Here is a 23783-nt window from a genome sequence, read left to right as displayed (position 1 = left end):
GTGTTGATCTCGGAATTTCAATCGGTTCTGTTTTCCATTTGGCCAACCACCCAGAAGAAACCCTAGGGAACGCTAGAGGAAGCATACTCAAGAAGAATATTGCTCGAATTGACTAGCTACCATGTCCTTTGCTCCACCACCACCACCTTTTGGGAACGGCAATTCAGGATCGGTGTCTCCAAATCCAGTGGAAGATCTTGATACAAATTTTCAAAATCTTTCAGTGGGCAATGTCAATACGGCTAAATCAAAGAAGAAAAGAAGTCATCGTGCTTACCATACTGAGTTCAATGCTCCAGCTGTGCCCGATGGCGCTAGTAATGGGCTTACTACTCCGAATCAAGCACAGTTCCCAATGAACAATGTTAAGGCTGCGTCTCCTTATACCCCTGCTACTAGTCAACCCCAACCTTTCAATGCAAGTGTTTCTCAATTCCATACACCAGCGGCTGCGGGCACTCATTCACCTTACCAAGACAGTTCGGCCAGCTATCATAACGGGCCTATGGATGCAACTGAAGACTTGTCATTATCGAATGCCAGATACTTTCATCAATTGGAGTATCAAACTAATATCAACCCAGAAAATCCTTCGTATAAGTCTTTTCTTACTTTCCAAAATATCGTGCCTCCTTGTGGTGGTACCCAGTATCACACAATAGATCAAGGAACTGCGTCCTCCAAATTCATGAGGCCAACAATGTATAACGTTCCCGAAAATGAACAGTTACGTGCTGCTACTAAATTGCCAGTTGCGGTTACAGTCAGACCTTTTGCTCCACTTTTACCAACTGAAGATCCCATCCCAGTTGTCGATATGTCGCAGTTGGGTTCAAATGAATCAAGTGATCCAATGGATATAGGTCCGCCAAGATGTCGCCGTTGTCGTACTTATATGAATCCTTCAATGCAGCATACCAATCATAATACTTTTATTTGTAATATCTGTCAATTCCCTAATAATACAGTTCCAATGGATTATACTTCAATGATCAACCCAGCAACGGGTCAAAGAATCGACCGTGATATAAAGCCAGAGTTACATCGTGGGGTTTATGATATTATGGTTCCAAAAGAATATAATGTTGGTGGTGCAAGTGCTGAAAATAAGGAATTACATCATGTTTTCTTACTTGATGTTAGTGAAAATAGTGTTAAGCATTCCTTGCCTGTTTTAGTCGCTGATGCCATAAGAGCTACTCTCTACAATTTTGAAGATTCTGATAGTCCAAGTCGAAAATTTGAAGGTAAGTTTGCTCTTATTGCTTTCGACAAACGTCTTCATTTTTATAATTTGTCACCTTCTCTTGATTCTACCCAAATCTCGATTTCCGCAGATTTGGAAGATCCTTTCGTTCCTTTCAATGAAGGCTTATTCGTAGACCCAGAAGAGAGTAGACTTGCCATTGAAGATGCTTTGAATAATTTGGAATCCTTGACTTCACAGGAAACTTTGGCTGAATCTGAACCTTGCTTCGCAGCCGCTTGTCGTTATGCCACCATGTGTCTTGAATCAGTTGGTGGTGGTAAAATCACTTCTATTTTATCCGCTTTACCTTCTTGGGGTCCTGGTGGTTTGAAATTCAAAGATAATAGGGCGATCGGACGTGGTCCTTCACCAGAAGTTGAAAAAAGAGTTTTCCTCCCGGATAATGAATATTATAAATCATTAGCCAAAGATTTCTTATCTAAGAATGTTGGTCTTGATGTATTGGTGGTTTGTAATCTGGCTGTCGATCTATCAAATATTGGATGGTTGGCTAATGTTTCCGGTGGTAGCGTTTATAAATATTCTGACTTTGAATTTGAACGTGATGGGCGTAATTTTACTTCCAAATTTGTTAATTGTGTCAACAAAACAACTGGTTATCAAGGTCAATTGAAATTACGTTGTTCCAATGGTTTACAGGTTGCACAATATTATGGTACTAGTTCATCAATCTCGGAATTAAGCGTGATTGGAGGTACAGTTCAAGATCCTGTCTTACCTATCCTTAATGAAGATCAAACTTTTACAGTGTTATTACAATATGATGGAGATTTGAATACAAAGTATGATTGTCATTTCCAAGCAGCTTTACTTTACACTGATCAACAGGGGATTCGTAAAGTTAGAGTAGTTAACTTGGTTCTAGCAGTTTCAGAAAGGTTAGAAGACGTATTTAATTTTGTTGATCAAGATTCTGTTATCACTACCATGGTTAGAGATACTTTGTCATTTGTCGGTAAACAACCATTATCGGAACTCAGAGATTCAATTAATGAAAAATTAGTAGAAGTGTTCTCTCAATATCGAGCAATGAGTGAAATTGGTCATAACAGAAACCGTGCATTGAATAAACAGTTGATATTCCCAGAATCTTTGAAGCATTTACCTCTTTATTTATTGGGTTTCATCAAACACCTTAGTATAAGAGAAGCTAGTGGGATACCAGCAGATACTAGATTAAATGAAATATTCCAAATTTTAACTGAGCCTATTGACAGAATAGTATATAAATTATATCCTGCCTTAGTTGAATTGCATAGTTTAGCAGAAGATGATTGCTTAATACCCCAAACTCCAGAAAACATCCATGGTTTCGTTAAGATTCCATTATTCAAAGAATTGACCACGAATAACTTACAATTTGGAGTTTACATCTTATGTAATGGTGATGATGTTTATGTTTGGATCCACCAAAATGCAAATATACTTCTCATAAAAGATTTATTTGGTGAAGAAATTGAAGAAGTTAAAGAAATTAACCCACTTCTTGATGAATTACCAGAGTTACCCACTGACATCTCTCAACAAGCAAGAAATTTGGTTAATCATTTCCAAACTCATATCATAGGAGCCTCTCCAATCGGTGCTGGAAGTATAAAAATCATTCGTGAAGGGATTGACCGATCGGAAATTCTTTTCAAAGAACTTCTAGTGGAGGATGCTTTGAAAGGTGCTGTGACGGTAAGCGGTGGTCCAAGCTACCCTGATTACTTATCAAGTTTACATAAGGCTATCCGTGTTAAGTTGGAAAATGAAAAACAAGTAAGAGATTCGATCAGCTCTGCTGAACATCATAACGATACCTTGGCTCAAAGACTTATCCATTTCTAAGCAGAAAAACTTATATCTATAGCATATTCTTCAAATGTAATTGTCATAATAGTCATTGTTAGTATCTACGTATATTTGGCTGTAAATTGGTTAGCTTTATGTTTTTTTGTTTTTTTTTTTCGTTTTGTTAGCGTTTTTCCAAGTGAGAAAAAGCTTCGAAAGTTTCGTAGAAATTCGACTGTTCAAATAAAAACTTAAGTCAGCAACAACAGCATTGACGTTTGAAAAACTCAGTATAACCACAATGGGTGTTTACATACCACCGCCAAGTGAGAGTGGGTCAAGTTCTGACGACAAGGAAGATAAGAAAGGACAATCAAAGAACAGTTCAGATACCAACACCAGTACCGATTCTAGTTTAACAATATCATCTGAATCCACCGATACTTCGAGAGTAGAATCATTTATTCGCAAATATATACCTGAAAACCCGAGTTTTGGATTAATATTCTGGGGACCTTTCAAGCCAGCTCCAGATAATAGACCTGCTTTGTATATATGTACTGGTACTCAATTGATTGCTAGTGGTATACTATTTAATAATTTTCGAAAATTAAGAAGGTATCCGCAGTTGTCGGGACCCGATAAGTATATGAAGGGGTATTCGATATTTCTCTCATTAATATTTGGTATAGGATCATCACTCGAGTTTTTAAGACTCAGAATAGGAAATGATCCATGGTATGATGAAGCACAATATCAGAGAAGATTAGCGATAAAAAATGGATCCAAGCCTACATGGTGGTGGGGAGCCATTCGTCAATATAAGCCAATGAGTTTTAATACATGGTTAGATGAATTTTCTAAAGATACATATCATCAAATCCTTCATAGGCAAATTTATGAAAATCCTGAATTACATCAAAAGACAACCCCTCTTCCTGATAACGATAAATTCAAAGAAGCGTATGAACACATAAAGGGCCGAAATGACAAGGCAAGTCACGATTCATTGGAAGGAGAATTAAAAGATGTTAATGAATTGAACAAAGCTAGTAGATTAGATGATTTAATGGAAGGTAAAGGGAAAGTTCAATTGAATGAACATTATGCCAAGTCTCCAATTCAGTTGGGAAACCATAGTATTGAAAGTGATGATGACCTTGAATTGGTTTGGTATAATTTTGAGCCTTGGGATGAATTAAAATCTGATACGACTTATGATGTTAGATTAATACCTAAATGTCGAGTGATTAATGAAGAAGGAAACCCAACCCATCAATCGTAAGCAAGCTATTTATTAATACATGTAAATAATGACGTTCCTTTTTTTTTTTTTTGCTTTCTTTTAAATATATTTGAATTATATGAATAAATATTTACAAGAGAATCAATTTTTCTTTTCATCGATTAATTCTTCAGCCCATTTTAATTTTTTAGTAGAATCACCATTGTTAAGACTTGGTTTATTGAATTTATCTAAATGCTTTCTCCAGATCAATTCAGCAGGATCTTGATCTGGTTCAACCCATTCAAAACCATCACCTCCACTCATCCAATAAGCTTGAAGTTTTAAATCTTCTATATTATCTTTTGGGGCCAATAATCTAACCTTATGACCATCTCTGGTAAGCCCTGGTTTTAACACTGAGCCACCACCACTAACGTTTATGTCTTCTCTACATAATTCTTCAACTAATTCTGGAGAATTTTCAGTGTAATTATTTAATTTAAAATCTGCCTCCATTAATTTTGAACACATTAACATTTCATCAGAATGTTTAAACCAATGGTTATAGAAAGTACCCTTTTGCCACGTTAAGAAATCACCACCAGAAGATTTTAAAGTTCTTCCGAATTTAACAATTGTTATGAAAAAACTCGAATTTAAAAGGTAAGTTAAAATCATTGAATTTATTGAGCCTAAATGTCTCCAACTTGAAGAAAGATAACCCAAATCGATGATTTGTTGTACACCAACTTTAGAAAATAGAGTTATACCAGCAGCAGTCAACATTAATTTACTGAAACCAGATTTTAATTGATCATTTCGATAATTTATATAATTTGGATGGCCAGTTGTTAAATCGATAATTTTTAATGAATTTTTCAAATCTCCATTGAAAATTGAATGACGGAATGGTATTAATGCAATTGACTTATCTATATGACTCGAAGGATTTCTTTCATAGAAAACTTGTAATATTTTAATATTAATTACTATTGGTAATTTAAGTAATAAAATTTTAGTTAATAATTCTTTATCAAAAGTTATATTTTCATTGAATAAGATTTCGGATATTTTCTTCGATAATTTCTCGTTGGTTGGATCCTGCCAAAACTTATCGTAATCATGTATATCTTTTTGTAAATCATTACATGCTTTTATAGCTTGGATGATTAAATCATCATTTGGATTTTTCAAACTGAGTAAATTATCATTAATTTTGGTATTCAAAGTTTCGAAATCCTTAATATACAAAAACGGGTTTGCATTCAAACGTCTAGCACTGGTACCGAACAACCTCAAGTTATTCCTTAGAAGGGTTCTTCTTATCATTATCGGGCTCTGACTTCAAGTAGTTAATGAAGAGCTTATGGCTCTTTGAAATTTTTAACCTTTTTTCAACTTGTGCTGCACACGTATATTTCAAAAGGGCGAAATATTAGGCCCGTACACCGCATACGTATCTACACTATCAGTAAAGAATGGGTATCAATAACGAAAAATACAAAGAAACACGAAAGAACTAAAAACAAGAGATATCAGAGAAGTAAAGAGCTTGGAAAGCTAAAGGGATTAGAGGAGAGCCACCCAGGAGCCCAAGGAGGCAACAAACAAACCAGAAATCAAGGCACCAAGACTGACTTTGACAGAGGAGCCACCAGAGGAAGATCCCGAGGAGGAAGAAGAGCTTGATCCTGAGTTTGAACCGGAACCAGAGCTTGAGCCAGAACCGGAGCCAGAATCGGAGCCAGAACCGGAGCCAGAACCGGAGCCAGAGGCACTGGAATCACTTTGGGAAGCGGTAGTTCTGGCAGCCATGGTAGTTACAAAGGAATAATCTTGAGTTTGTTCCTGGGCAGTTTTAGCAACACTTTCAGCTGAAGCAGCAGAGGCAGCAGCAGCGGTGTCGGTGTTGGTAGTAGGGGCAGCAGCAGCAGGAGCCCCACCACCGGCTTGACCTTGTACTGCTGCTGGGGTGGTGGTGGTATCAAGAGTAGTGGCAGCATCCTTAGGAGTGGTAGTATCAGAATCTGCTGTATCTTTAGCAGTGGTAGCAGTAGTAGCAGTATTGGTGGTGGCAGTATCTTTAGCAGTGGTAGCAGTATTGGTGGTGGCAGTATCTTTAGCAGTAGTGGCAGTATTGGTGGTGGCAGTATCAGCAGCAGTAGTAGCAGTATCAGCGGCGGCGGCGGCTGCAGCTGGAGCGGCTGCTTCAACAACCAACCCAGTAGCAGCCAAACCCAATACAACAGTCGAAAACTTCATTATGCAAATTATCAGTTATCAGTCAAAGGTTCAAAATAGACAGCTCGTGTAATGGTTAAGCCTTATTCGTCTAATGAGATAGATTGTACAAAAAGCGAGTGAATACAACAGCGAACGAAAACAATACCTAAGGGTACAAGTATGGATAATCCCAGTTCTGACTTATCGAAACGAAGAAAGAGTATAAGAAAGAGTAATAACTAGATCAAAAGATGAAGGAGATGGCTTTTTTTTTCAAGTTGTAATGTTGGTTTTGTCTAGTTCTAATTGTTTACTTTATTTCAAAGGGGTGTTTATGTGCTCAAAACTATACGCCCGTACATCCGGAACATTTTTATATTTAGCATTTCTTTACTTACTGCTAATTCTGCTACTTCAGTACTTACTAGTTTAGTAGAAAGTATTACTATGTACTGGTGACTAGCTTTCAGGGGGTACCCTGGTAAACTGATACTGGTATACTGATATACTGATAATGGTATACTGGTATACTGATACTGGTATACTGGTATACTGATACTGGTATACTGATACTGGTATACTGATATACTGATAATGGTATACTGGTATACTGATAATGGTATACTGGTATACTGATAATGGTATACTGATAATGGTATATTGGTATCCTGGTATACTGATATACTGATATACTAGTAGTCTCCTGGTATCCTGATATACTGATATACTGATATACTAGTAGTCTCCTGGTATCCTGATATACTGATATACTGATATACTGATATACTAGTAGTCTCCTGGTATGCTTGTAGACTGGTCTGGATACTCACTTGGCAATCTCGTACCTTACCGAATCACTAGTTTAAGTCTTTCTCTTCTTCTTTCTCTTTTCCATTTTGGGAGCACAGTCGGGACAGTACCATATATCATCATCCTTGGGAGGTGAACTGATTCCAACACAAGACCAATGGAACCATTCATATTTACAGTCGTCGTTATCACATCCGATCATCTCGCCAAATGAAACTCGTTGACAGAAACAATATAATCGGTTATCAGCATCCTCTCCATTTGCCGGGGTGGTTCCACTATGCAATTGTAAGGATGCAGAGTTTGCTGACCCAGTAGCATCCAAAGGACCACCACCAATACCAGCGTCATTTATTGAAACTCCAAGACTATCATTTTCGAATTTAGACTCCATGGCCAAAGATTCAAGATTATATGCATCATTTTTATTCATAACATCGAGTTCTTCCGACTTGGCCCTTTTGTTTGGTCTAGTGGATCCGTTCATCTTAATAGACTTTCTCTTGAGCCCGCTACCATTAACTCCACTCGATTTTTTAACTTCTCCAATCGATACACTAACTTTGGGAGTACTAATACTAGGAGTATCATCTTTGTCTACCTCGACCTCTAACACACTCTCTATTGGTGGTAACAACTCATCTCTTTCAAGTTTAGCAATATCAGTTTCAAAATTATACAAATGTTTTGATATTAAAAATAATGCAGTATTAGATAATAATATTTTCTCCTTCTGTAACTTGGAGACCGTCTCCATATCCTCCTCAATCTTATTATACAACTGTTGCTCCTTGGGATGCTTTGTCAATGTCCCATTTGACCTTATAAACTTGTGTATTTGGTTATCTTTGGTTTGGTATCGTTTTCTGGCCTCACTTAATTGAATATCTTTATTCTTTAACTCTTGAAGCAAATGCTTCACTTCAAGCGGTAGGTTCGATAGATCCTGGGTATATTTATCCAATACAGTAGTAGTATCCATCTTCTAACTTGTAAAGCTGGTGTTGTGGTTGTTCAAAGAGCTTAGTAAAACAGTTGTTGTTGGTCAACTATTTTTTTTTTTTTTTTTTTTTCCTTTGAATTTGGTTTTTTGCTGATGGATCAGATCAAAGTACTAACTTCTTTACAAAATGTCAGAATCTATCGCTGAACAACTAGATAGGCTCCATATATCGGATAGCCAAGTTGACGAAGCGCTCCGGGTGTTTAATATTAACCATTCAAAGGAATTGATCACTCCAAATGTTGTGGAAACGCTAGTCAAATGTTCTGATAACCATATCAGTGCTAAGATCTTATTTGATTTGTTGGAAGAAGATAATGCTGCTTTTCTTTATGGAATTGGTCTATTGGATAAAGATGGTATCAAGGTTCTTTCCAATGTTCTCCACTATTACGTTCGTGATAATAATCGTTTGGGTTTTGAGATGTTGAAGGTTAATCTGAGATTCTTGAAAGAGTCATTGAATGACGAATCCACGCTTTGCTACTTGAAAATTTACTTCAATTTAATTACAAAGTTGGAATTGGTCAATCCTCATCACTTGAGTATCTTATTGGGGCTAATAAATGTGAAAAATGATGAGATAAATTCATTAATTTTACTTATAGTGATTAACTTTTTACAAAAAAATGAATCTGAGTCAAATGAGCAAATTAAAGACTATTTGGAGATCTTGGTTGACGAGGATATCCACTTGAACATTGCCAATAAGAAATATTTAAACTTGGTTAAAGTTTTAGAATGTTTGTTTCCGATAACTCCTATAATAAATCAAATTTATACCACTGAAAAGATGAAAAAAATTATCCTTGAAAAAATCAGAGTTGAAAATAGAAATGAAATGATAATTGTGGAAACCTTGAGATTGGTCTGCTCTTCGTGTATTGATGATAAATGTCGTTCATTCAATGTTGAACATTATTTAGATTTACTTTCATTTGCTATCGAAAACTCCTTAAATGATAAGATCAAATACTTATCGGTGTTGGCCACGATTAAATTATGGAATTTCATTCAATTGGATAAGAAAAAAGTTTGTTCTATTGAAGATTTATACTCGAGACTAGTTGAATATTTTAATAAGACTGATAACCTTGATAAAGACGAGCTTTTAACGTATATTATTGAATCTTTAGCATATTTAACCATTAATCATAAGGTCAAGAAGAGTTTAAGAAGTGAGCAAAGTATAATTGAACAATTGATTGGAGTATTACCTACATTGAATGAGAGTCAAATAGTGTATGGGATTTTAGTAATATTTGTTAACTTAAGTCAATTTAAAGATAATAATAAGAGTCAAGATCATAAAACCATTGATTATTTAAAAAATTATAGTCAACCGAGTGGGGAGAAACAACAATTTAAAGAAGATCCCGCTGAGATAAATTCATTTAATGAATCGTTAAATGAACAAAATATTATATCAGTAATTTCAAGTTTGAAAGTTAAGAATTCTAATATAATGAGTCAGTTTATTAATATTATTTATAATATACTGTTTAACCAATCTAAACAAGTTAAAGTTAAGATGGTAGAGCAAGGAGCCATTAATATACTCATTGATTATATGATACAACACAGCAAAATTAAAAATGGAGAAACAAGTCCAATTAAAGAGAATGAGATTCGATTAAATTCAATAAGATCATTATCAAGAATCCTTATATCTATAAATCCAAAATTAGGATTTAAAAAATATGATATTAAAACATGTATACCATTTTTAATTGAATTATTAGGACCAAATATTAATAAAAATTTCAATGAAGAGTATTTGTATGATATAACATCTTTGGATAAGTTTGAAACGTTAATGGCCTTAACTAATATATCAGCCATCAATGATCAAGAATTGAAAAAATATATTATTAATAAGACATTTGACCAATATTTAGATAATTTTATCATTGATAATAATGAAGATTTACAAAGATGTTCATGGGAATTAATTGCAAATTTAATTGATGAACCAATAATGTTGGCCAAATTTTTCAATTTTGATAAGAAAGAAGTATTGAAAAGATGTTTAATAATGATCAAGTTATTAAATTCAACTAATAATAGATTACAAATAGCAATCAGTAATTTATTGGTTAATTCTACACAAGACTATCAATTTATTTGTTATCAAATAATGAATAAACTGGAAATTATTAATGAATTGATTAAAGTTATAAATCAAGTGATACAAAATCAATTTAATGATGATGAATTAATGATAAGATTATCATATTTACTTAATAATTTAATTACAATTTCTTATAATCAAGAATATTTAAAAATTTTTCAAACAAATAATCAATTAATAACAAATATAGCTAAATTAATTCATAAAAATGATGAATTTAAACAAATTTCAATTGATAGTTTAAAAATGATTACAGAAAAATCATAATAAATGTCGTTATTCATTTGACAATTATATAAATTTCATCTAGAATATATAAATTTTTTGGTTCTTTCTTTCTTTTATTTAAGCTTCATCAGCGTATAAATCTTCTTTCAAATCAATACCTAATTCTTGTCTAATATCTTTCAATTCTTCCAAGTAAGCTTCATATTGTTGATTGGTTTCTACCTTGTGTCTTAAAGCTTCAAAAGTTCTAACTGCAGTTGGATAATCATTAACTCTTCTACATGCTTGTAAAGCTTTTTCAATAACAATTGGTGCTGGAACTAAATCATAAGAAAAACAGTTATTTAAAATTCTTTGAACTTCGAATAAATCATAAGCTTCTTCAAATTCTTGTTCGTATCTATATCTCGTTAGTATCTTTCTTTATTCTCAATTATCAAATTTTTAACATACCTAGCAGTGAATTCTTCAAAAGTTTCTTCGTGATGATCAGAGTATAATCTAACTTGGTTTGGGAAACTTCTGATCATTGGGCTTCTCATCACATTGGCGATTCTTGGAGTTGGAACAACTCTTGCTCTAAGAGCAGAACGAATGGTATTAGTAAACATTATGCTATATATCTGGAATTAAAAGAAGATGTTATTGACCTGGAAATGAAAAAAAAAAAAATTAAAATTTTGAGAGAAAAACCAATGAACTTTTTTGTATAATAAAAAAGTCGTACCACCTCAACCCTTGTCCCAGCAAAACCTCCGTGCACGCGACCCCCACCTGCCTCTTGTTGACCCGATGGTTCGATGGCTACCCAAACACTCCATTACACGTCTGGTAGCACCATTCCACTTGGTGGGTGTTGTACTGCAAGATGTTGCATTAGATGGTTGGTACTAGTGGCTGTTAACCAATGAGAACATCTCAATTTTGACACCGGTACACCAGCAAAGTGAACCTCCGTACATCCTTTTGCAGTCACTGTTATACTGTTATGTTATACTGTTATACTGTTATGTTATACTGTTATACTGTTATGTTATACTGTTATACTGTTATGTTATACTGCTATACTGTTATGTTATACTGTTATACTGTTATGTTATACTGTTATGTTATACTGTTATGTTATACTGTTATGTTATACTGTTTCTACTATTCAACTGCTCGTTACTTGATAAGTTGAGTAATTGGCGTATATGGCATATGGCTGGCTTTGCTGACTAGACTGTACTATATTCTTGCGCTACTTGCTTGTAAGTAATGCAAAATGTCAGCCTATCAAGAAATGAGTTGAACTCTTAAGCTAAAGATTATCTGGAGAACAGTACCCCTGTTAGCATCGGGGAAATGGTCGTCACATTTATGGGATCTCTTTCGGACGATGGTCTCCGGTTTACCAACGTCTACTCCCATCGGAATTGAAAAATATCGTCCACTGACGTTAGCCAAAAGTCGTTGGACCTCTTGCTCAGGCATGCTATCTGCCACCGTTTGATACCGTTCAAATGGGGACATTCTTTTCCATGATTCTCGTGTCACCGTAATTCCTAGCGTTTTGGCCATCATTTCCTCCAAATAAGTATCATATGTTTCACGAGTAGACATCTTGGAGTTAGAAGAAGTTTTCTTTTCAGTTTACGTTCTTTGGTATTTATAAAATATTGCAGCCAAATTAACGAACTTGCAGTTAAAGCCGCTAAAGAAGATAAATTGACCGAATTACAAGACTCATTGGACAATGAGGGCAAAAGAGCCCTTAACTTCCGACTCCTGAAGAAAAGGACTTTCTGTAATAGAGAGAGTATTGACAGAAATGCCAGAATTAAAAAGAGAAAGTATGAAGAAACTAAAGTCTGTCAGACAAGTCTATGAAGTGAAAAAAAGAGGTCCATAGGAAAGTGAAAAGACTGGTATTAAGAAGGTTTATCAATATCAGCCACATTGGTTTAATTTATATAGAATTATGTATTTCAGATTCTATCAATGTATACTACTTTATCAAGAAGCCGTGTTATGTGCGATAAATATTTAGTACTCAATTTTTTTCTATTTTTCAATTTTTCTTTTGACTATACAAACTACTCTTCCAATACCAAGTTATTATACAATGCCAGATCCAGAAGTGAAGAAGGAAAATGATATAGAAACAGAAGAGCCTGTGAAGACGAAGCCAAGAGTGTCGACGGATGATTTGTACCGAAGATCCAGTCAATATCGCATGTGGTCTTATACAGTAGAATCGTTGAAGGAAACTAAAATACAGACCAATGAAGGAGGAAGGGCACAAGCACTTAAAAAATACGAGGAGGCTAGAAGTAAAGCAGCAAATGAGAATCCAGAATTGTTTGAAAAACAGCAGAATGAATTCACAGCCGACAAGATGCTAGAATTATTAACAGAGGAAGAAGAGGTGAAATATTTGCAATACTATTGCAATTCAATACTAGTAACAGGAAATTTTTTCAATATGCCTACACAAGTAAAGGCAACAGCCATGTCATTTTTCAAGAGGTTTTACTTGGTTAATTCTGCTATGCAATACCACCCAAAACATGTTTTATATACTGTTTTATTTTTAGCTGCCAAGTCAGAAAATTACTTTATATCCATTGAATCATTTTGTAAATTAATTCCAAAAGTTGAACCAAAGGATATACTTGATCTTGAATTCATAATATTACAATCACTAAAATTCACATTATTTGTTCATCATGCATTTAGACCGTTATATGGTTTTTTTTTAGATTTTCAAGCAATTTTGTTACATCCAGATCCAGTGATGTATGATGTTAATATAGATACATTAGGGAGCCTATATGATAAGGCCAAACAATGGTTGACTAAGTATGGGATACTCAGTGATGCCACTTTTTTATTCACACCGCCACAAATAGCATTAGCAGCCATGTATGACGTTGATAAACGTATAACCGAGAAATATTTGAAGAGAAAATTTTTATCGGACAAAGAAGAACAGAAGCTAGAACCAATTAAAGAAGAAGAAGAAGGTGGTGAAAAGAAGGAGGCTAAGGAAGAAGATGAATCTAAAAAAACGCAAAGAGAACAATATGAGCTTATCATTAGGACAATTAGAAAATGTGTAAAGATATCAAAGCAAATACCTGAAACCACTAAGGAAGAAAGTGCTAATATAGATAAAAAATGCTTTTTCACTTTAAACCCTAATAAATTAATAAAGAGAAAAATCAAACAGTTAACGAAAGAATAATATATAGATTTATGTATTAAATGGTATATGGGAGGAATTGAAATGAATAGTGTATACAAAAAGAATTAACGACCAAAAGTGATATCATCAATACGTAAGATTGCTTCAACACATTCAGAAGCCAAACTGGTTGATGAAATACTAACTAAAACTGGTTGTAAGACATGTTGAAGATTTGAAGTGCCAGATCTTCTTACAGAGGTACCAGCATTTTGTTCACCGTTTTCATGTCTATTTCTTAAATAAGTAACTACATTAATTGGACTTAAACCAGCGTTTATAGCTAAAGTAGCTGGGATAACTTCTAACGCTTGGGCAACTCTTGATAAACAAATTGTTCAACTCCTGATTTTTTATTAGCTTCTCTCATTAAACAGGTCTATTTCTGGAGCACCACCACCAGCAATTAAAGCTTTTTTCTTAATAAGACCTCTAATGACACATAAAGCATCATGAATAGATCTTTCAGTTTCCAAATTCAATTTATTGGCATCTCTAATTATGACTGAAACAGTTGATTTAATATTTTTTGGATTAACACCGGTGATTTTAACAATTTTAGAGCCGGAAGATTCAATTTCTTCAATGAAATCGGCAGAACCTAATCCATCTTCAGTGAAACTATCAATATTAGCAATTGGTTAACAGCCAGCTGCCTTGGATAAGAAATCAACTTCATCAATATCTAGAGGTTGCATTAGATGGTTGGTCAGTAACGTTTTTCTTTTCAGACTACGTTCTTTGATATTTACAAAGTATTGCACCCACCATATGCTCTACCTTCTACGAAAGCTCTCCTAAGTATATGGAAAGATCTAATATGCTACATTTACGCTGGAATAAATAATCATTCACTAAAGATATTTAAGTCTACATCAGAACATCTGTTCTTCCCAGTATTCATCTAATTTCGGAACTTTTAAGCCCATATTTGGGAACATAATTGTTGCAACGAGAGTCTATAGCAATTCGCTCAAGGTGACAAACGGTATGCTCAGGCTGCAAAATAAACTTGTTAAGAATATACTCGTATTACACGTCTGTATGCATACTAACATCTACATCAGCAGTTTTCTTCGTATTATGTACTGTCCATTCTTGTATGTGCTTCAGCATTAGTTATAATACCACGAAATGTACTTGATTGTCCATGTTTCAATTCAGTATCCATATGAGCATAACCAAGTGTATTCAATTAGTCTTGAACAATATATCATAAAGTCTATTAGTGTGGTAGATTTTCTATAATATTCATGTCTACACTAAAATCATAAGTGCTTTTGTAAGTTCAGCATCAACATGAATGCTAGTCTTTTCATTTCCCCAGGTTAACCTGGTGATGATAAGTTTTAACAATCATGTATTTACTTTTGCTTTTTTTGGATTGGGTTCCAAACTGGAAGTTGGTTAATATCAACTTTTAGCTTTTTCTTCACTAATTTGTTATTCAACCTCAACTTTATCACAACCCAAGATTTTGAGCCAACCGAATTCACTTTTAAACTAGTTGTGTTTTCTTTTATAAACATGTATCGATTTTTATTCCGTTTGTAAAAAGTGGAAACATAATTTTCACCATAATTAATAAATGAATCATCTAAGTGATTAAATAATCGTTTATTACCTAATTTTTTGATTTTTTGATTTGAATTAGGTAGTTTGATTTGAATCTTCCCTAATTTTGTTTCAATTGCTTTACTTAAATTACTCTTTGGTATAAACGTTGGATTATTCACTTTCTCCGAGTAGATATTAAACTTCGGAACCATGGGTTTATCAAACTCCGATTGACTCCATATTGATCTAAACGGCTTATCAATCGATAATTTATCAAGCTGACTACTCAATAAATCAGAGTTTATATCAATGATCTGATTCAAGCTCTGTCCGTTGGACTCACTGGGGAAAAAATTACTCGTCTTACGCGTACTCAATGCATACCGGGGGCTGTTCAACATGGTTTATCGTTTTCAACCTCTACTAAGGTCTCGTGGAGTTTATCTTTAAGGGATTTAATCGGTTTCACAAAAACTCGTTCTGGTGCATGGGTGTTTTGCAGTCACGTGATGGTAGTGTGTCAACCCTTTTTTGTTTTTGTTTTTTGTTTTTTTTTTTGTTTTTTTTTTTGTTTTTTTTTTCATTAAAAAACAAACCGTTGATTTGTAAGAAAAGCACCAAAATTACATAATTCAAGTACAGCTACTGGTTGCAAGAATGAATAACTTTAATCAGTGGAAGGATGAAAATCCCAATAATGAAGAGCACATTGACCCAACGTTTGCGAGACACCAGGACCCGGACTTCCCTACAGTGGAGGATGTGACGGCCGCGGCGGTGGCTAATGCCAACCGGAGTACCAAGCATCAAGAACATGATGTTGAAGAAGAAGCAGCACAGTTTGCAGCACACATTCAACAGGCACATCAACAGCAGCAGAGAGAAAGAGAAAAGGAGCGAGAACATGAAGACGAACAACAGCGTCAACAACAACATCAGCAGCAGCAGCAGCAACAACAGCAGCAGCAGCAGCATCAACAGCATCAACACCCCCACGAGGAACAAACCGATGCCAAAGCAGTGGCAGCAGTAGCTGCTGCTGCTGCAGCCGATGCCAGCAGGTTGAAGGAAAGAAGCGGGTCTACTGGAGGACCTATACGTCATCATTCTAGCGAAGAAAATGAATTAAGTCATAATGGGAGACCAATATCGGGGACCAAAAGAGCTGCGCAAAATAGAAATGCTCAAAAAGCGTTCAGACAAAGAAAAGACAAATACGTCAAGGATTTAGAAGCTACTGCAAGAGAAGTTGTTCATTTAAAGGAAACCATTGAAGAATTAAGAGCAGAAAATTTACAACTAAGAGATTATACTTTAGAATTACAAGGTAAAGTGATTGCATTAAGTCTGAATCGTGAAAGAGAAGGAGAAAGAGTGCCCACTCCTCCTCTTTCATTCAATAAGTAGTTTCCCCTTAATAAGTAGTTCAATATAACGACCCTTACACCAGCATCCACTTAGTCACGGACCTAAAGGATCTGACTCTGAGTATTGTTTGAATTTGCTTTTTTAGTGCCGTTTATCGATGAGAAAACAATAGGATTTGCTACTGCGAAACTGTTATGGCACTACATGAATATAGCAGTTATAATAGCAACCCCATGTAGAGTGCCAGCATGGGATAAGGATAGTTTATCGGAATGGAACTCTTGTCTAAGGAGCAGAATAATAATTAAATTAGTGAAATAGCAAATGCCGATACCCGTGCTATTAGTACAGCGACCACAACCGCATAAGGCAACATGATAATGCCTTATGATTGTGAATCAACGGAATTTATTAGATTAATAAGTGTGTTTTCTTTTTTTGTTTCATCTTGAGAACCTTTCAAAAATTATTCATCTTGATCTTTGTCTTCATCTTCATCTTAATCTTCATCTTCATCTTCATCTTGGGGATTCAAAATGCTGTACCCAGTTGAACTGTATAATGAATTTCTTAATCAAATGGAATCCAATGATTATGAATTAATTGATTTATCTAGATCAAATATAACTCCTCCCCCAGTAGTTTCAACAACTTCAAAATCCACTCCAATTATTAAAAATAATAATGAAGATATCCAAATTACAAGATCATTATCTGATAATTCATTAATTTATATACGACCTAATCTTATGAATTTAAAACCCATTGATATTTTCAAATTAAATCATTTAAAGAATAATAATTCAAATTCTTCAATTAGCTTACCAGTTGACTTTAGTTTAGAACCTCCTTCTCCAACTTTCACTTCTTTTTCAACTAATTTGCTCAATGACTTCGATGATGATGATGATTATGACGACTACGATGAGATAGAAGATGAAATCACCGATCAAATCGATGAAGATGAACTAAATGATAACTTGATTTGTCCTGGTTTATTCCCTAGTATGAACATTAATAATGATGATCAATTTATGACCTTTGATCAGTTACCTTTGAATCCAACCATCATCGATGACTAACCCCCTTTGCATCTCCTCCCCCTTGTTATGTCTTATGTATTCAATTCTTGCCTTTTACCCATTTTTTCAATTAATATATATTTTGCAATTATGTATAGAAGTATTGATGTGTGTAAATCTCAGCACGTTCTTAAGTATGGGCGCTGCGCGTAAATTAGAGTACTCTTTTAATTGTCCATTTCACTTTTTTTTTTTTTTATTTGGTTCTCAGTGAAAAATTTATCATCTTAGAGTAATAACTTCCCATCAAGACCCCCAAACAATGTTAAGATTCCCAAGATTAGTAAGAGGCTTCTCGTCTTCTTCTCGTTCTAATGGAGTTTGGTCTGAATTTTCCAAAAGATCCTCGAGTTTGAAGATTTTTACTCCAGAAAATAAGTCAGACATCTTCAATCCCATCAATCCAGCAGTTGGACCTGCTTCAGTTAAAGATGTTTCTTTGAAAACCTCGTATCATTCTCCAGAGTTGATTGATGATACTTTCCAACAAGCATACGACCTATTAGAAAACGAAGCATCTAAAATATACGGACAAATCGACCAAGAAACTGACTTGGTTAAAAAAAATGATTTGTTAATTGAAGCAGAACAATATAATCCAGAAGTTTTATATAACGTTAAATTTCATTCCGATAAACTTGATTTAAGTCAACCGGTTTATAAGCATTTCACCAAAAAACAATGGGAAAATAAAGATTTAATGCTTACTATGCAAAGATTAGAAACATTGAAAATGATCCCTGATACTTTACCAACTTTAGATCCAAAATGTCATATTCAAATAAAGTTCCCTCATAACACGGATAGACTTTTTTCAAATTGGATCACTCCTGGTGAAATACTTCCTGCCTTTGCCGTTAATAAACCTCCTACCATTAAAATTATTGATTTTGACAATTTAGATAACTCAGATCAATTATACACCATTTTAATTGTTAACCCTGATGTTCCAGATTTATCAACAAACTCTTTCAAAACCTGTTTGAACTACGGTTTGTCCAATGTTAAATTAAATAATATCGATAATACTTTAAACACTGAAAAATTATTAAACCATGAAAACGAATGGTGTTTCAAATCTTACCAACCTTTAACTCCAGAAAAAAATATCCCAAATCAAAGAGCTTGTTTATGGGTCTTGAAACAAAGTAAAAAATTTTCCTTACCTGAAATAGCCAGAGATTATTTCAATATAAGAGAATTCACTGAAAATTTTAACTTAACCCCAGTTGGTGCTCATATATGGAGACAACATTTCGATAGATCAGTAAAAGCTACTAATTTCTCTTATGGCTTACCAAAACCTAAGGTCTTCCACAGAGTCCGTAAAGATGCTCCAATGGTGTAAATACTTTCTAATTCTTGTAAATATATTTAATCTCATCCATCTTACTATATTATCATCTATAAGTTCTGTAACTATATTCTTGTGCTTCTGGTAAAGCAGAGCGAGACAGAAAAAAAAAATCTGAAAAAATCTGAAAAATATCGTCTTCTACTCCTCCTCAAGAATGGAAGATATTGATAGAAGAAGGAAGGAGTTGTATGACCTCAATACCAGGGCTTGGAATGGTGAAGCTGTATTTAACTCGAATGCAAAACTCGATTCATCTTTAAAGAAAAACACCGGCTTCATTAAGAAAATTCGAATTTCGATCAACCAGGACCAATATAAAAATATCTTAAAAGATATCCAAACTTTATCATTGGAAAAGTACTTATCTGAAATCATAGTCTCCATCTCAGAGGGTTTGGTAAAAGTAAATAAAAATGACGATATTTTGGCTGCAATCGAAATAATAAGTGCTTTACATCAAAGATTTTCAATCGAGTTCACTCCTTTATTATTGAGTAACTTCTTAACCGGTATAACAAACCAGAATAAGGACGAGGATAAATCTAGCAAACAGAAAAACTTGCTACGTTTATTAATGGAATTTCAAATAATTGGTGTATTCAGAACCATCAAAGATTGTCATAAAGATTTACTACCTGATTTTATTATAAAAAGATATATTAAGAATGCTAGTGACCCCTTAATAATATGTACTTTGAAAGATATCCTTAATTATGAATCTTTATCAAACTCACTAACGATTGTTCAAATTTTTTTGAAAAGATTTCATTCAATAATCTATACCGATAATGATTTATTAGATGATACCTTAAGGTCAAATCTTAAACTGATCTTTTCAACTTATTCAAAGCTCGTTTGGAAGTCTTTGGTTGATATAAATACTGAAAGAAATAAAATATTGAAACAAAACTTTAAACGCAGTATCCGAACTGGTAAAATTTTAGATGAATCCACTGAAAACTTATCTGATGTTGAATCTCTCTATGAAAAATTGAAATCAGGTGCTGAATTCTTATCTTCTACTTTAAATATTGAATTACCTGAATTGGAAGAGTTCAAAAAGAATGAGGTTAATGATGAATCTGTGGTTGAGGTAGTGAAAAGTAAATCAGCTAATGAAGACGAATTCAAAGTCTGGGGTGATATAAAAGAACAATTTTTTTATACAATCATTCCAACTTTAGAAGAACTACAGAAACTGTATGGTGATCAATTAAATTTGGACCAGTCAGTCAAAGATGGTGAACGTATTCAAAATTTCATTACCAAATTAGAAAAAGCAATTACTGATAAAGAAATAGATTTATTAGCCCTCGAGTTTTTTGAGCTGAATTTGTATAATAAAGCTACTAAAAACCGTTTGCTAAAATTTTTTATGGAAGTTGACAATATTGATAATTTAAGGTTCTACGCTAGATTTTTGAAAATAACTAGTTCCGTATCAAAAGACTTAATTGACGAGTTAGTTGATCAATTGGATAAGGGGTTTAGATCTCAGCTTTATAGAAATACTATTAATTTTAAAAATATCAATTTTTTCACTGAATTAATCAAGTTCAAATTAGTACCAATTCATATCATATTCCATAAAATCAGAAGACTTACCCTTGACTTAACTTCAACTAATAATATGGATATTTTGTCAATTGTTTATGAAAAGAGTGGTTTGTTCTTATTGAATGAACCTGAATATAGTGAATTAATGACTGAAATGGTCGATTTATTGAAACTTAAACAAAAAGATGATAAATTAAATGTAAATGATAAGTTAGGTATTAAAAACTTATTGTACATCATTGAACCACCACAAACTAAAGTTAGTGGTATGAAAAAACCAGATTATACTCCTCAACAAGAATTTATTATTCAACTATTAAGATATCAATTGAATGATAAAACTAGTAGAACAGTTACCGATATATTAAAATCGATTGATTGGATTAAACAAGAAGATTTATTAGAGATTTTAATTGACGTAATGTCAAAACCTGAAATGACTAATTTTGAATCTATACCTTATTTGTCAAATGTATTAAATAAATTATCCAAACCACTGATTATGAGATTTTTATTAATAAGAGTAATTGACGCTATTTTAGAAAACACTTTGAGAGGAATGGAATTAAATGATTATAGATATAATCGTCTGAGATTATCTCAAATGACATTTCTCGGATCAGCTTTTAATGATGGTTTAATCAGCTTTACATTGATTAACGATGCTCTATATAAAATTTTATGTTTTGGACACCCTAACAATCAACCACTCCCGATGAATTATAAGGTTTCTATTGATTCACCTGACAACTATTTCAGAATTCAATTGGTGAGTGTCCTTTTAAAGACTTTGAAATCCATTGTCAGCCTTGAAGAAGAGGTACCACAAAAAAGGGTTTCTGAAAGAAGAATGAAGAGATTGAATAGTTTAAAGAGAAAGAACCAAGAATTATTGAAAGTGTTTATGGTTTTCTTCCAATATTATATTTTATGTAAAAGTCAACCAATACCAATTGAATTGGGATTTAGAATCAATGAAACATTTGAAAAATGTGAAGAACTTTGCGAAGATAAATTGACCAGGTATCCATCCATGAATGACGTTTTGGTTGAGCTACAGTCAATTATCAAGAAACAAGGATTGCAAAAGACACAAGCTACTGATGAAGAAGAAGGAGACGAAGACGACGAGGAAGATGAAGTCATTGGCGATGCTGATGATATTGAGCCAGAAGCTGAAAGTGAATCTGATGACTCTGATTCAGATGATAGTGAGGAAGAGGTAATATATGATGACGATGCTGAAGACGAAGAAGACGACGATGATGACGATGACGATGATGACGATGAGGAAGAGGATTATGAAGAAGAGGAAGAAGAGACAAATAAATTTAATCCAGATGACGATGCTAAGTTTGCCGATATTCTTGATCGAGAATTCAAGAAAATGGTGAATGAATCATTTGAAGAAAATCAAAGCAAAAGGTCAAAACAATTAAATCCCTTACCATCGCAAATATTAAAGCGTGAGAATCCAAAAGCTGAAACTAGTGCCGGAGGCAAGGGCAAGATTGCATTCAGTCTATTAACTAAAAAAGGAAAGACTACTGACATTAAGAATTTTGGATTACCATCGGATAATACATTTACCAAGAATATGATGAAAGAGAAGGAAGAAATGAAGAGTCAACGTGAAAGAATTATGACATTAGTTGAGAGTATGGATGAATAAGTTACAAAAGATGTATAAAGAAATGGATATTTATTTATTATAGAGATGTGCACAATATTATATATAGTTTGACTACGTAACTTTAATGAAAACTACGGTTATATCATCTTCTTTACCACCCAAATATCTTTGACCAGTTAATTTACTCAATTCTTGAGCAAAAGCGCTTGGGAAATTAGGATCTTTAGAAACTTTAACAACCTCTTTAACGAATTTTTTCGAAATTTTATCTAAATCAGGATTTGAATTTGAATCAAATTGATCTTGTAAGAAAATTTCAATATCTCTTGCAATAACATTATCAGTGACACCATCAGTGGCGAAAATAATAATATCATTTTTTTGTAAGTTCCAAAGATATTCATCAGCCATATTTGGATTATCAATGATGTATCTTTTACCTTGAGATTCGGCTTGTTTCATGATTTGTTTTGGAATTTTAGCTAATTGATAAGGAGTATTAAAATTATGGGTTTGGAAACTAGTTTCATTAATTAATTTATAATCTCTAAATACACCACACCAAGAATCACCTAAATTAGCAACTTTTAATTTATAATCAGGAGTTAAGATTCCCAAACAAGCAGTAGTACCCCCGATTTCGACTTTTGGCGATTGTAAAATATTATCAAAAGCATTATTCAATAAATTTTTTGGAGTTAATGATAATTTTTCATTTGAATTTTCAAAAATTGCCTTCATTTGAGCACATAATTCTCTTGAGATAGCACTTGAATCATACCCTGCTTCAGACCATCCTCCAACACCATCGGCTACACCTAGAGAAATATATCCATCTTCCGATTGTTGAGAGACAAACAAATTATCTTCACCAGATGGTGATTCAATGGCGGAAGTCGATTTGGGAGAGTTCTTGGCCTTGAACAAATTCGATTCAGTACGGTTTTTCGGTTGAAATGCAACCGATACATCATAATTAATCAATGATTTAAAACTAGCACTTTCATAGTTATGAGATGATGTAGTTGTTGTTGCAGTTGCAGTGGAACTACTGGATGCTCCAACATCATTATTGGTATGAGTGCTATAAGCTTTCTTATCACCATTAGCAGTACCATCAGATCCTGCCCCCCATGAACTGAAACTCAACGGACGAGTACTTGTGATCGGAGTAGTTTTAGCGAGATTTAAAACATTTTTAGAGATTGGGAAGGCCCTTTTGGCTCCAAACGATAGCAACATCGATATCAAAAATACTACCAAATAAAAGAAAACACTATTTACCCGACTCTGTTTCCGTACCATAAGCAGCAAGAGCCTAGTTATACCTACAGACT

The 23783-nt window shown here is 33.8% G+C and overlaps 15 protein-coding genes across 15 annotated transcripts; 8 read left to right on the top strand and 7 right to left on the bottom strand.

Moving 5' to 3' along the window:
- Positions 1-121: 121 nt before the first annotated feature.
- Positions 122-3100, top strand: HYPBUDRAFT_157898 (uncharacterized protein; the record flags this gene model as incomplete). The annotated part of the gene is made up of 1 exon (XM_020222324.1): positions 122-3100. One exon carries the CDS (start codon positions 122-124, stop codon positions 3098-3100), a length of 2979 nt encoding a protein of 992 aa, XP_020074887.1.
- Positions 3101-3344: 244 nt separating this feature from the next.
- On the top strand, positions 3345-4361 carry HYPBUDRAFT_162643 (uncharacterized protein; the record flags this gene model as incomplete). The annotated part of the gene is made up of 1 exon (XM_020222576.1): positions 3345-4361. One exon carries the CDS (start codon positions 3345-3347, stop codon positions 4326-4328), a length of 984 nt encoding a protein of 327 aa, XP_020074886.1. The 3' UTR covers positions 4329-4361.
- Positions 4362-4381: 20 nt separating this feature from the next.
- HYPBUDRAFT_126758 (uncharacterized protein) lies at positions 4382-5611 on the bottom strand. Its single transcript, XM_020219361.1, has one exon. The coding sequence runs from the start codon at positions 5598-5600 to the stop codon at positions 4431-4433; it is 1170 nt and encodes a 389-aa protein (XP_020074885.1). The 5' UTR covers positions 5601-5611; the 3' UTR covers positions 4382-4430.
- A 140-nt stretch (positions 5612-5751) lies between these two features.
- On the bottom strand, positions 5752-6672 carry PGA33 (Pga33p). Its single transcript, XM_020221557.1, has one exon. It carries the CDS (start codon positions 6531-6533, stop codon positions 5841-5843), a length of 693 nt encoding a protein of 230 aa, XP_020074884.1. The 5' UTR covers positions 6534-6672; the 3' UTR covers positions 5752-5840.
- Positions 6673-7118: 446 nt separating this feature from the next.
- Positions 7119-8337, bottom strand: NBN1 (histone acetyltransferase). Its single transcript, XM_020221556.1, has one exon. It carries the CDS (start codon positions 8284-8286, stop codon positions 7357-7359), a length of 930 nt encoding a protein of 309 aa, XP_020074883.1. The 5' UTR covers positions 8287-8337; the 3' UTR covers positions 7119-7356.
- A 97-nt stretch (positions 8338-8434) lies between these two features.
- On the top strand, positions 8435-10705 carry HYPBUDRAFT_141631 (uncharacterized protein; the record flags this gene model as incomplete). Its single annotated transcript, XM_020219793.1, has 1 exon — positions 8435-10705. The coding sequence occupies one exon, from the start codon at positions 8435-8437 to the stop codon at positions 10703-10705; it is 2271 nt and encodes a 756-aa protein (XP_020074882.1).
- Positions 10706-10757: 52 nt separating this feature from the next.
- Positions 10758-11310, bottom strand: COX6 (cytochrome c oxidase subunit VI). Its single transcript, XM_020219320.1, has 2 exons — positions 11120-11310; positions 10758-11066 (listed from the first exon to the last, which is right to left on the bottom strand). The coding sequence occupies exons 1-2, from the start codon at positions 11275-11277 to the stop codon at positions 10784-10786; spliced, it is 441 nt and encodes a 146-aa protein (XP_020074881.1). The 5' UTR covers positions 11278-11310; the 3' UTR covers positions 10758-10783.
- A 631-nt stretch (positions 11311-11941) lies between these two features.
- HYPBUDRAFT_7160 (uncharacterized protein) lies at positions 11942-12268 on the bottom strand (the record flags this gene model as incomplete). Its single annotated transcript, XM_020223640.1, has 1 exon — positions 11942-12268. The coding sequence occupies one exon, from the start codon at positions 12266-12268 to the stop codon at positions 11942-11944; it is 327 nt and encodes a 108-aa protein (XP_020074880.1).
- Positions 12269-12759: 491 nt separating this feature from the next.
- HYPBUDRAFT_167716 (TFIIH complex kinase subunit) lies at positions 12760-13892 on the top strand (the record flags this gene model as incomplete). Its single annotated transcript, XM_020222780.1, has 1 exon — positions 12760-13892. Exon 1 carries the CDS (start codon positions 12771-12773, stop codon positions 13890-13892), a length of 1122 nt encoding a protein of 373 aa, XP_020074879.1. The 5' UTR covers positions 12760-12770.
- A 65-nt stretch (positions 13893-13957) lies between these two features.
- On the bottom strand, positions 13958-15238 carry HYPBUDRAFT_162638 (uncharacterized protein; the record flags this gene model as incomplete). The annotated part of the gene is made up of 3 exons (XM_020222575.1): positions 14775-15238; positions 14268-14513; positions 13958-14213 (listed from the first exon to the last, which is right to left on the bottom strand). The coding sequence occupies exons 1-3, from the start codon at positions 14831-14833 to the stop codon at positions 13958-13960; spliced, it is 561 nt and encodes a 186-aa protein (XP_020074878.1). The 5' UTR covers positions 14834-15238.
- Positions 15239-16043: 805 nt separating this feature from the next.
- On the top strand, positions 16044-17105 carry CAP4 (Cap4p). The gene is made up of 2 exons (XM_020223090.1): positions 16044-16142; positions 16344-17105. The coding sequence occupies exons 1-2, from the start codon at positions 16107-16109 to the stop codon at positions 16854-16856; spliced, it is 549 nt and encodes a 182-aa protein (XP_020074877.1). The 5' UTR covers positions 16044-16106; the 3' UTR covers positions 16857-17105.
- A 248-nt stretch (positions 17106-17353) lies between these two features.
- On the top strand, positions 17354-17957 carry HYPBUDRAFT_12438 (uncharacterized protein; the record flags this gene model as incomplete). The annotated part of the gene is made up of 1 exon (XM_020219319.1): positions 17354-17957. The coding sequence occupies one exon, from the start codon at positions 17354-17356 to the stop codon at positions 17897-17899; it is 546 nt and encodes a 181-aa protein (XP_020074876.1). The 3' UTR covers positions 17900-17957.
- Positions 17958-18161: 204 nt separating this feature from the next.
- On the top strand, positions 18162-19247 carry HYPBUDRAFT_112122 (mitochondrial 54S ribosomal protein mL38; the record flags this gene model as incomplete). Its single annotated transcript, XM_020218883.1, has 1 exon — positions 18162-19247. The coding sequence occupies one exon, from the start codon at positions 18162-18164 to the stop codon at positions 19245-19247; it is 1086 nt and encodes a 361-aa protein (XP_020074875.1).
- Positions 19248-19410: 163 nt separating this feature from the next.
- On the top strand, positions 19411-22485 carry HYPBUDRAFT_149602 (uncharacterized protein; the record flags this gene model as incomplete). The annotated part of the gene is made up of 1 exon (XM_020220218.1): positions 19411-22485. The coding sequence occupies one exon, from the start codon at positions 19411-19413 to the stop codon at positions 22483-22485; it is 3075 nt and encodes a 1024-aa protein (XP_020074874.1).
- Positions 22486-22557: 72 nt separating this feature from the next.
- On the bottom strand, positions 22558-23751 carry PTC7 (type 2C protein phosphatase; the record flags this gene model as incomplete). The annotated part of the gene is made up of 1 exon (XM_020218885.1): positions 22558-23751. One exon carries the CDS (start codon positions 23749-23751, stop codon positions 22558-22560), a length of 1194 nt encoding a protein of 397 aa, XP_020074873.1.
- Positions 23752-23783: the final 32 nt, after the last annotated feature.

Source organism: Hyphopichia burtonii (assembly GCF_001661395.1).
Source record: "Hyphopichia burtonii NRRL Y-1933 unplaced genomic scaffold HYPBUscaffold_6, whole genome shotgun sequence".
NCBI classification, from domain to species: domain Eukaryota; kingdom Fungi; phylum Ascomycota; class Pichiomycetes; order Serinales; family Debaryomycetaceae; genus Hyphopichia; species Hyphopichia burtonii.
This window is presented reverse-complemented; position numbering and strand designations above follow the sequence as displayed.